At 37.0% G+C, this 12,833-nt stretch overlaps 1 protein-coding gene across 7 annotated transcripts in view; it reads right to left on the bottom strand.

The window, feature by feature from the left end:
- Positions 1-12,833, bottom strand: part of AHCTF1 (AT-hook containing transcription factor 1) — a 79,648-nt gene that overhangs the window by 51,899 nt on the left and 14,916 nt on the right. For all 7 annotated transcript variants that reach the window (XR_014817474.1, XR_014817473.1, XR_014817472.1 and 4 more), the window contains 7 exons: positions 8,470-8,677; positions 6,577-6,693; positions 4,749-4,833; positions 3,276-3,429; positions 821-953; positions 547-728; positions 153-214 (listed from right to left, as the gene is read on the bottom strand). Coding sequence is in view for 4 of the 7 variants with exons in the window: in XM_084979258.1 (XP_084835384.1) it covers positions 153-214; positions 547-728; positions 821-953; positions 3,276-3,429; positions 4,749-4,833; positions 6,577-6,693; positions 8,470-8,677 (941 nt within the window). In the remaining 3 variants the exon portion in view is untranslated. The remainder of the gene's footprint in view (positions 1-152; positions 215-546; positions 729-820; positions 954-3,275; positions 3,430-4,748; positions 4,834-6,576; positions 6,694-8,469; positions 8,678-12,833) is intronic.

Genomic DNA, 12,833 nt, shown 5'->3' with positions numbered 1-12,833 from the left:
ACTGGTTCTACTAGCTGCTAATCTCATAAGCCTAGCTGAAGCTACCATTTAAGATGAAATAAGAGTTTATATAATTAGCGCAAAGTAAAGTTTAATCCATGACCTGACTTCCATTCAAGAAGAAACTGTCTAATTTGTTGGTTGTTACCTACCTCCTTCTGAAAGCCAGTACAAGTTATATGAACAACTCCTGAGTTTAACAAACAAGTGGCATCTAAAAAAGATTTAAAAAAATCCGCTTACATATTATATTTGAGATGGCAAAAATTTGTCCATGCATTTCTATCCCTAACATGATACCAAACCTTATCACAAGTGCACTTAAGAAGAAATAGTTAATATCTTTTCCAGTAAATTCAGAATAGTAATAATCTTTCTATAAAACATATACGAACATTAAATTTCTTGTGCACATATCAAATTAACTTCTTAACCATATATTAACAATGAGAAATGAACAATAACTATACACACAGCATAAATACACACACATACATACTCTTGCATGTAATTTTTCTCAAAAAGTAGTAATAAGGAAATACATACCAAAATTATAAGTACTTGGGTTAAAAAACTGCTCAGGAGGTGGATATGAAGGAGGAACTCCTCGACTTAAACTTCTCTCGTGTACTAATACATCCAAGACGTAATGTGGAGAAGTCTTACTTACAACAGAATCCAGTGACCACAATGCAAAATAAGAGCAATTATGTAGATATTCTCCAGATCTAAATGAAAATTTTACAGAATTACTGAATCAATGAATTGTTACACATAAAAATTCTTAAAAATAATAAGAGAGCAAGACAGGGAATCATACCTTAACGAATCTGGCATTTGTGCATGATACCAACGATTTATGTCAAAAAGTCCCAAATAAATAGATGGCTTTCCCTGTCCATATATATTCACCTGCCAGGTAAAGACTGAAACACTGGTGTCAGGAGACAGAGCTAAAAGAAAAGAAGATATTTTTTTAAAAAACTAGAATTATCTCAAACTAAATCCCCCAAATAAAATTAGACCAAGATTTTCTCATAAACTAAGAGGTTTAATTCATATTGGATTTGATTTTTCAAAACACATTTCTATCATTTGTTCTCTAAGAAGAGATTCATTCACTTGTATCTTGACTGCTTTTCCATTTCAAGAAGACCTTATTAAAAGTACTCATCAGAAAAGTTATATCTCTGGCTTGCTTTCCGTTAAATCTTTGGCAACTTTGAGGTATTACAGGTAGAAAGTAGAAAATAATTTGAATGTACCTAAGAATTCAAATTCTCCCAAGAATGAATCATCAGTACCAAAGACTATCAATACCTAAAATGGATACTTTAAGGCATTAGGGCTTAATTCTTAGAAGAATTGTAGTTAAGAAAGACTAGAATCCTAGTCTTATACGGCAAAGGGCGGGGGGTGCGGAGACAAGTACATGCATGGTGGCTGGAATGGAAAGATAAGAACAAAGTCAAGAGATGAGTAGAAGGAAAGAGGAAAGTAAAAATCTGAGGCACAACTAATGGAAAATATGAAAAAGAAGCTGCTGAGTGGGGAATAAGAAGAGACAGAGTTCAGGAAGTTCTATTTTGACATTTAGTTGGATGTGAAAACTGGATCACAAATACAGATGTGGGACTAGGAGATAGGACATGTCTGGGATGAATGAGCTAACTGTGAGAATGAATCCCAGTAAGAACAAACAAAACCAGGACCCTGTGAGCATTCCCAGAACTGAATAAACCTATTGTATTATCACATTTAATCCTCACAACACCCTCTGCAGAGGGTGTAACTGTATTATACTACTCACAGATAAAGAGAGGCTCAGTCACACACAAATAAACTTATCTACAGAAACAGACTCACAGACACAGAGAACAGACATAGTGATGGCTGAAGGGGAGGTGGGCGGGGGAGGGATGGCTTGGGAGTTTGGGATTAGCAGATGCAAATGAGTATACACAGAAAGGATAAACAACAAGGTCCTACTGTACAGCATAGGAAACTATATTCAACATCCTATAATCAACCATAATGGAAAAGAACATGAAAAAGAATATATACGTATATGTATAATTCAACCACTTTGCTGTAAAACACAACACTGTAAATCAACTATATTTCAATTAAAAAAAAAAAAAGAATCCAGAGACTTAGTCACAAACGTTAAATAATTAGTGAAAGGTCACAACCAGGGACAGAGCTGGGATTTGAATCCATGTTGGTTGGATTCTAAAATCTATGCAATTTTCACTACGCCAGGTGTTTACCAGGGAGAAGGAATGACACTAAAGGAGAGAGAAAATTTCAAGGCAACCAAAGCATGTTTGCCCATATGTCTCAAAAAAAATAGGCAGGAGCACAGTCTTTAAGGCATTAGCTTGCTGTGACCCCCTTGCCTGCAACTCAATAAAAACTATGATTGGAATTCCCATCATGGCTCAGTGGTTAACGAGCCCAACCAGTATCCATGAGGACTCAGGTCTGATCCCCTGCATTGCTCGGTGGGTTGGATCCGGCGCTGCTGTGGCTCTGGCGTAGGTTGGCGTAGGCTGGCAGCTACAGCTCCAACTGGACCCCTATCTTGGGAACCTCCATATGACATGAGCTTGGCCCTAAAAAGACAACAACAACAAAAAAGCTATCTTTTTCTCCCTCACCCGCCCAAACAGAAGTAAACATAATTCATAGACTATTCAGAGACTATTTGAATACACTAGTCAAAACTAAAGACCTTTTTTGGTGAGTCTGTTTTGACAGCTGAATTAAAACACAAGGGTCCCTCATTTTCATAATCTATTCAATTATTGAGTTCTACACAGAGCAATCTGGAGAACAAGAAATAGCTTGTATCTCATACAGACCTGAAAAATTTCTACTAACAATTACTACTCTAACTTCTTCTTTTTTTTTTTTTTTTGTCTTTTTGCTATTTCTTGGGCCGCTCCCACGGCATATGGAGGCTCCCACGCTAGGGGTCCAATCGGAGCTGTAGCCACCGGCCTACACCAGAGCCACAGCGACGCAGGATCCAAGCCGCGTCTGCAACCTACACCACAGCTCACGGCAACGCCGGAACCTTGACCCACTGAGCAAGGGCAGGGATCGAACCCGCAACCTCATGGTTCCTAGTTGGATTCGTTAACCACTGCGCCACGACGGGAACTCCTACTCTAACTTCTTAAATGCCAGGAGTAGGAACTCTAGAAACCAATACCTGTTGTATATTTTAAATCAAGCAGTCACATGATTTGTAATGAGTACTTGCAACTAACCTTCATTCATGCCTTCCTCCCTGTCACCATGAGATCGAAATTTCTCTATACTCTGGCATCCTAAAAGTTTGGTATTACCAGTCTGCCCCCTCACAGGAAACATGCCACCACCTGTGAGGTCCAGTGTGTATCTTTCTTCACAGTACTCTAACCCCTGAAACATAAAATGTACACGAATCTATATTTTATTAGGATTCTAAGAAAAAGCCATTCTAATATTATATGCCCCTCCCCCCCAGTTTTCATACCATACAAAGAAAACAAAAAAGTTAAAGACTGAAAGAGAACAAGTCATTGAAAAGGGCTCTAAAATTTTATGTAGCATAAAACACAAATAAAAATGCTAAATTTGGTCTCTGAAAAATAATCACCAACAAATCTTCGAAAGCTATCATCCAACACAGGAGACTTCATGCACTACTGATTGGGGTGTAAACTGGACTAAGCAATAAAATTATACATATATATATACTCTAAGCCAGCAAACCTATTTCTGTGTTCTCACTGAAATTCTTGCTCTAAAACAGCAGTACTTACTTTTTTTTCCCCGCTCATCAATTCCTGTAAGTATCTGCCAAAGGCTATGAAAATTTCCCCCCAAAATGCATACAGTTGTCCCTTGTTATCCCCACGGGACTGGTTCCAGGACCCCATTCAGGATACCAAAATCTGGGTATACTCAAGTTTCTCATATAAAATAGCATATATGAATATAACCTACATACACCCTCCCACAAACTTTATTTCTAGATTACTTAGAATACCTAATACAACATAAATGCTATTTAAGTAGTTGCTGTGGCACGGCAAATTCAAGTTTGGCTTTTTGGAACCTTCTGGAACCCCCACCCATTTCTGATTTGCAATTGGTTGAATCCACGGATGTGGAACTGGAGGATTGGGGGGGACAACAGGGACTGTAATCATAAAAATGCCACACATAATTCAGGGGCTTCATGGGTTCCCTAAAACCCAACCACATACACTCAAATAAATACCAGGTTAAGCAAGCCTGTTCTAGAGAAAGGGAAGTGACGGCTGACCAAATATGGCTATTAGCAACAAATCACTATTTCCTCAAGAATTCAACCAGAAAAAAGAGTCATCTAAAACACTAGATACATTTACCCTCTTTTACAACTGTGATTTTTAAGTGCCAAGACTAGGTATTAAGTCACCCCATGGCTTACTGCTTTTTATGTTGGAGCAACAAAGTGGAGTTACCAATTAGGCGGCAAGCTTGAGTCTTATCCAATATCCTCATTTTAGAGGAAAAGGATAACCTGGATATTTAAAGATTGCTACCATGGTAAAATACAGGTTTCCTGAAGCCTAATCTTTTTTACATTATATTATGAATACCGTATTAACTAGAATAGAAAAGTAACAGTTCAACATCTCAGTATCTTAAAGACTTGAAACAGGCAAACAATGAAAACAGTACTATGAAGCCATATTACCAATACCATTTACCTCATATAAGATTTGTCCTGATGCTAAACATTTCCGGTCACCAAAGGCCAGCTGAAGTAGATGCAAACTCAAAACATCCCCTTCACTGAAAGAAACAGAAATTAGCTGAGGAGAAATACTAAATATCATATTAATACATTAAACACCTCTTAGTGTCCAAATAAATTTAGTTTGCATACAATATTGAGTGCAAGTGACAAAACAGGTCTCTGTGAAGAATTTAGTTTTACTTGGTTATTTTCACAAAAAATACATTCCTTAGAAATAATGACTGTCAATCTTCTATTGATTCTAATTAACTGAAGCTGATCTTCTTTGCATGTTTTATTTTATTTTTTGGCTGCACCTGCAGCATGCAGAAGTTCACAGGGAAGAACCACAGCAATGACCTGAGCTACAGCAGTGACACTGCCAAATCCTTAACCCATTGTGCCACCAGGGAACACCTTGCTTGGCTATTTTAGATGACACCGTAATATGACTGAAGACTATAATTATTTACCCAATTTTCCTTCTTCCTGTCTTCAATAGGTGTGCTTTAGTTAGGCAGTATTGGAAAAAAATAAATGGGATAAAAACTTGTTCAGACAAATGTCCCCTCTCAATCACTACCTGGAGCCTTCACAAGGCACATTACTCAATTTGCTGCTGGCCCACATTACACTCAGATGGACAGAAATGTGGATTTGACCTAACGAGGAATATCCCAATAGCTGTCTCTATCTTTCCATTTCAGTTTTCCTCCAAGATTGACAAATTTCAAAGTGACAGATCAATTCTTCCTTCACTGACTTACTAAAGTGTAAGACAAAACCTTTAAGTGAGAATATCTAACACAAAAACCCAAAGTGTCCACAATTTAGGTATCCAGACTCTAAGAAAGAATGGACTTGAGAAAACAAAGTACTGGGAGTAACAAGTTACCAAGATCTCAGCATTTATACCACAGATTTAACTGTTTCATTGATCATCAGAGAAAGAACTAAACACCAATGAAAAATAAGAGAAAATTAATAAATACTTACGCTGTTTTAGCACTTGAAATGAACAAGCTTAACCAGTTAGGAATTAAATTGAAAGGAAAGATTTCTCACAATCTCACAAGCTATAGTTGGGACAAATTTAAAGCTTATGAAAGACACAGAAAATTTAACCATATTAACCCTAGGAAGCAGAAGGACTAGAAAACACAGCAGGGATACATAAAAATGAGAGAATACACAACAAAGAGAAAAAAGGAATGAGATTATAAAAAGAGAAAAAAATGTTCCCTTTAAGAGAACACAGAAGGCCATAAAAATTGCCTAGGGATTAAGAAGTTGCCTACTCATGTGAATTGGCTTACTCTTTGAAATAACATCCAGGGAGTTCCCATAATGGCACATTGGTTAATGAATCAAACTAGGAACCATGAGGTTGCGGGTTCGATCCCTGGCCTCGCTAGGTACTGCTCCCCAGTAACAGCTGTGGTGTAGGTCACAGACGTGGCTCGGATCCTGAGTTGCTGTGGCTCTGGCGTAGGCTGGCGGCCACAGCGCCAATTAGACCCCTAGCCTGGGAACCTCCATATGCCACAGGAAGTGGCCCTAGAAAAAGCAAAAAGACAAAAAACATCCAAACTAGTCAAGAAAGCACAATTTCTCATATCTCAAAATTACCCAAACACGTAAACAACCATTTACCTTATAAAGTCATTTAAACTATCACTAATTCACTGAATTATGCTGCTTTCACTAAAGAGAGACAATAATAGTAGAAAGCTTTGGAAAAGAAATTAACTGCTACTTCATTTTTGACATGTATTACTCCCCACATACATCACACTTACCTATCTTGTGTAGACTGAACAGCCCACAAGTAACAGCAATTACGAGGATCATTCTCAGGTTCTTGAAAAGTAACAGCATATACAGGAACTCTTCCACCTTCTAATTGTGTGTAGTATCTATAACAGGCACAAAAATCAGTACACTTTATACTTTCGAGTTATAATTTCATGAAAAAGGAAGAAGGGGCCTCATGTAAGAATTTGGGTTAGAGCAACTACAATCATACAATCATCTTATCTTCAAAAATACTCAGGGTACAAAACATCAAGACAATGGGCATGGCACCCACCCCCAGGTAAAGCTGGGAAGGGTTAAAATGACTAATGCACATGCATGTGTGTGTGTGTGAACTAGTCCTACCAGTCATAAATGCATGCACTAGGTACTGCTTCCCAGTAACAGCTAACTCCAGAAAGAGATGAAACACTGCCATGACACTCCATTTCAGCTGCTTGGACTTAGGGTTAATTTCGCCATTACTAAGACTGAATAAGCTAGAATCCAGAGAGTTCTCATAAATCCTTTGAAAAAGCATAATTAGTGAAGAGATGATAATGGTAAAGGAAACACTGCAGAAGCCAGCCCTTTGGGAGCTATCCAAAGACAAAAGCTGATAAGAGGATATCAGCAAAGAGAGTAGACGTGGACTTCCCAAAGGGAGCTACTAGGCAACAGCATTGCCGCTTCACCACTGGCACCTTGCATAAAAATCTGAGGAAGTGCAAGACAGGTAATGTTTACTTAAAGGGCTAGTAAGGCTCTAATATTTATCAAAGAACCCAACAGCAAAATATGGGCCTGGTATAGATGAGAATCTTGTTATTTTCCATCTCTGTCTTTCCCCTTCATTTCAAACCTGGCAAACATTTATTGCCAATCACAGCCAAGTAGATACGTATAAATTTATTGGTGAGATGAATTGAGCAGAAACTTTGGAAATATGACTATTTTGTTGACTCATTTGTAAAACAAATTACTCAAGAAAACATTCCACTATTACTAGGAAAAAAGAAATTAACAACTTAAGAGGCAAGTAGGTACCTACTTAGCTCTTAATAAAGATTAGATTTAAAACCTGTAATGCCTATTAGCTACTTTCCTTAATAAAGAGTTAATTCCTCAGCAATTTTAACAATAAAGATGAATAAAGAGTATCAATATAATTATATTTGGGGGAAGTTTCTGACAGCATAAAAACTTTTAAACACAGCGTTCTATAAATTCTAAAAGCCTTTTGTTTTTCTATCAACTAAGAACTAACTACTGTTAAACTGCTTAAAACATATGCTTATGTACAAAACTAATTCTGAAAGAATTCATACTATGCAAATACATAGTTTTCTTTATAGTGTCATAATGCATTAGCAAACTGAACACCAGAGTGACTGAAATACCTTTTAAATACACTGACTCAACCTAAGTCTTTCCTTTATCACACCAAGTTATAATTTAACACAATGGAAAATTATGCATTCGGGAGTTCCCATCGTGGCGCAGTGGTTAATGAATCCAACTAGGAACCATGAGGTTGCGGGTTCGATCCCTGCCCTTGCTCAGTGGGTCAAGGTTCCGGCGTTGCCATGAGCTGTGGTGTAGGTTGCAGATGCGGCTCGGATCCTGCGTCGCTGTGGCTCTGGCGGAGGCTGGCAGCTGCAGCTCCGATTAGACCCCTAGCCTGGGAACCTCCATATGCCGCGGGAGCGGCCCAAGAAATGGCAAAAAGACAAAAAGACAAAAAAAAAAAAAAAAAAAAAAAAAAAAAAAAAGAAAATTATGCATTCAATCATTAATCTACCCTACTTATTCCTCTTTATATTTATTTTTGAACATTAGTAATTGAGTACAACTTATATTCAAAAAGCAACAATAATCAAAGAAGAAGTTGTACTTACTCTCTTTTCATGCTTTTCATATTCCAAAGGGCTAGATAGCCATCAGAAAAACCTACAGCAAGCTGATTTGTCCTGTTTATGTAACTAAGAGTTGAAACGGCTATTCCTGATGGGCTTACTAACTGAAAACACAGATGGCGGCCTTCTCGCATCACATTTTCTCTGATGTGTGGTACTTCAGCTGGGATACCAGTTATAACTTCAAGGTCTAAAAAATAAATAAGACAAGATTAACAAACAATGAACAACAAAAGCAAGTCTGTGTCACCCGTTACTGAAGCAGCAACTGAAAACTACTGGGGTCAATTAAAATAAGATTAGTGATGACAAAGCATAGCAAAAAATAGCCAGCCGTATTTTAAAGGCTAGAATTTTTAAAATATATTTAATTGTGTAATTAAAAAAAAATCTTAACAGTACACATCAAATATTATCTAAAATACTCCTTTTTGTTTTTAGGGCTGCCCACGCAGCATATGGAGGTTCCCAGGCTAGGTGTCAATCAGAGCCACAACTGCCAGCCTACACCACAGCCATAACAACACCAGATCCAAGCAGCATCTGCGACCTACAATACAGCTCACAGCAATGCTGGATCTTTAACCCACTGAGCAAGGCCAGGGATCGAACCTGCATCTTCATGAATACTAGTCAGGTTTGTTAACTGCTGAGCCATGACGGGAACTCCCTAAAATACTTTTTTAAAAAGGATTAAACAATTTCCTTAACAATCATAAATAAAGTTGATAGTTTCTTTACTCAAATTTAGAACTAGCAACCTAAATATTCCCGTTAAAGAATGGCTGGTGCCAAAAGTCAGGGGCAGAAAATATATGAGCCTGGCATAACCTGTTCCAGAAATCTAGGAAACTATCAAAATCTAAAGGCAATATGTCAGACTACATGAAGGTGTCTTCATTAGCAAAATAGAACATTCTGAGCACAAAAACAATAATGAAAATAAATGAAACATATTTAGTATATAAAACCCCATGAGTTCCTGCCCTCCTTGCCTACAAGAGACCTCACTGAACTATTTAAAGTAGCTGAGTACCAACTTCTTACTCTGAAGAGAGTTCTTCAAGAGATACTTAGTATTTACCCTGCCTACAAATTGTATTTCAGGGTAAATAAACATCCCTAGTTAATGAGAAATCACTTCTGTAGATTTAACAGAATTTTAAAATCATCATTTTTGTAGCCCCCAATGAAATAAAGACATCTAGGAAACAATCTCAAGGGATGAAGCAATTTAAAGTATGATTTTTCAACCTTGGCTCTATTGACATTTTCGTCAGATGATTGTTTGCTGTGGGGACTATTCTGTGCATTACATGATGTTAACAGCATCCCTGGTCTCTATCTACTACTCGCCAGTAGCACTGTCTCCTTCTGATAGTAACAGCCAAAAATGTCTCCAGATATGACCAAAAATCTAGAGGACAAAAATCACCCTCAGCTGAAAACCAGGTACAAAGGTTGATGGGAAACTTTCAAAAGGAATGATCATGTTGTTGTCACCTGAACCCACGGATTACTAAATATGAAACAAGATACTACATGCCTCCTAATATGACACATTATGAAATACCTAGCACTTTTGAAGTACACCTGCCAAATGTTAAATCTGAATCGAAGCAGAGCTAATTTACATCTGCAGAGAATATAAAATGTAAATGACACCACCTGAGGACACATAGATAATTCCAAAATGGGGCATTCTACCACATAACTAACTTCTTCAGCAAGTCAGTGGCACTAAAAATAAATAAATGAGGAGTTCCCGTCGTGGTGCAGTGGTTAACGAATCCAACAAGGAAACATGAGGTTGCAGGTTTGATCCCTGGCCTCACTCAGCCGGTTAAGGATCCGGTGTTGCCATGAGCTGTGGTGTAGGTCGCAGACTCGGCTCAGATCCCTCCTTGCTGTGGCTGTGGTATAGGCCAGCAGCTACAGCTCTAATTGGACCCCTAGCCTGGGACCCTCCATATGCTATGGGTGCGGCCCTAGAAAAGACGAGAAGACAAAAAAATTAAAATAAAAATAAATAAATAGGAGAAAATAGAGGAAGGACTGCTCTACATTCAAATACAATGTGTGGACATTGCTTGGATCATGATTCAAACAATCCAAATGCAAAAAGAGACAATCAGAGCAATTTGATTATGGACTAATAATTAAGACTATACTAAGAGTTCCCTAGTTAAGGACCTGGCATTGTCACTGCTATGACACAGGTTCAATCCCTGGCCCAGGAACTTCTGTATGCCGTGGGCTTGGCCAATTAAAAAAAAAAAAAAAAATTACAGCAAAGAATTATTAATGATGTTAAGAGTGGTAAATGGTGGAAGTTCCCTTCTGCCACAACAGGTTGCCCCAGTTGTGGCGCAAGCTTGATTCCTGGTCCCGGGAACTTCCACATGCCATGGGTGTGGAAAAAAAAAAAGGAACACAAATGGCATCATATTTTGTAGTGAAATAACTATTATTTGCTTTAAATTAATACAGAATACAAAAGGGAAGTGGGAAAAGAAAAAATAAAACAGATGTACATATGGTAAATTTTGAAAACTAACTTGAACTTAGCTAACAAGTTTGTGGGAATTCCTATTTTATCTACTTGAAGGCGTCTAAAATGTTTAAATTAAAAAAAAATTCAGGGGAGTTCTCGTCGTGGTGCAGCAGAAATGAACTGACTAGGAATCATGAAGTTGTGGGTTCCATCCCTGGCCTCGCTCAGTGGGTTAAGGATTCGGTGTTGCCATGAGCTATGGTGTAGGTCGCAAACGTGGCTCAGATCTGATGCTGCTACGGCTGTGGTGTAGGCCAGCAGCTGTAGCTCCGATTAGAGCCCTAAGCCTGGGAACCTCCATATGCCACAGATACGGCCCTAAAAAACCAAAAAAAAAAAAAAAAAAAAATTTTCAGGCCGATTTACCAATATAACTTGTACAAGGGCAGATTCCCTCAATGCAGTTATGAAGGGGGGAAATCGTACCACACTGTATCTGAATGAATACCCTCCTAATCCACTACACTTCTGATTTTTTCCCCCAGAAAATAGCAAGTAATTAAATTCTGCCAAAAAAAGTAGTTCATACCATAGAATACTGTAACTTATGCAAGAGAATAAAGTAGATTCTATATGTACTGACGTGAAAAGATATATAAGAAACACTGCTAAGTCTGGAAAAGTTGCAATATATATTTATAGTATGATAAATATTACAAACTTCATTTTCTATGTTATGTTTGTCTCAGTGAAGTCTAAATAGTTGTAATCATAAACTACTTCTATAAACAAAAAAACCAACTTTGCATTAAACTCAAAATCTCAACTTTTTTGTTTGCAATAAAATTCAATGGCTTCCTCCTTAATTCTCATAATTAAGAAATGGTTCTGATATGTGATCACAATTCAGAAAATCTCATTATAAAATCATCCTTGTGCTGAATTTAATTAGTGACTGTTGACTTCTAAAAAGCTGTTTCAACTATACTATCTTGATCTGAAGAGTTTTAATTATGAATACAAGTTTTTTTTCTTTTCTGGCCACCCTGCAGCATATGTTTCTTTTTTCCTTAAATGCACATGTGGCCATTATTTTTGCCAAATCAAATTTTTTCAGGTCATATTTTGCAGGCAAAAAATCTGTTCAGAAAATATGGTTCTTTAATCAATTTCTGGTTAAATATAATTTTTACCACTTGCAGTTTTAGTTTCCTTACATACTGTTTTTATTAGATATACTCATTATAAATTAGAACAAAATATTATTTGTATCTATTTCTTAGCTGATCCATAAATGAACAGGTCTGAACTAATATTACAGGATTCCTTTAAAAATCAAGAAGGTCTTGATTATAATAGTCCTTTCCTGAAACTTTATAAATAATATACACATTTTTAAAGTTTTCAGGTTAGCTCTCCTCCATACATAAGCCAATCAAGTAAGAGTCTCAAATTATAAAAACAAAAAACTAAAGGCACTGTATAAAACAGTGGATTTATAAATATAAGCATAAGTATTAAAGGGGGAGAATTATATCCATTTTTTGAAGTAGTTCAGTTCTATTTTAGGATATGATTTTTTGAGACATGACTTTCAAATTACTGTTATTTCCTATTAAATTACTTTATTTCTATCTTGAGCTTACCCAGGAACATAAACAAATATGCCAAAAACACGTTAGATCCTACATAGTTAGCTGATTTCATACTGTCTGATAAAAATCAAGATTTTTATAATATTTAGCCCTTTTCTGACAATTACTTAATAACATATTATTCAAGTGTATATTAGGAAACACATCCCTATCTCATTCAATGATGATAACCATTTCATCAATATGACAGAATAACT

The sequence above is a fragment of the Sus scrofa genome, chromosome 10 (assembly GCF_054392235.1).
Source record: "Sus scrofa isolate SSC_HxYL_T2T_F1_AM1 chromosome 10, Sscrofa_HxYL_maternal_Yorkshire_Landrace_v2.0, whole genome shotgun sequence".
In the NCBI taxonomy this organism is placed as follows: Eukaryota; Metazoa; Chordata; class Mammalia; order Artiodactyla; family Suidae; genus Sus; species Sus scrofa.
The sequence above is the reverse complement of the archived record's forward strand: the minus strand, read 5'-3'. Positions and strand labels throughout refer to the sequence as shown.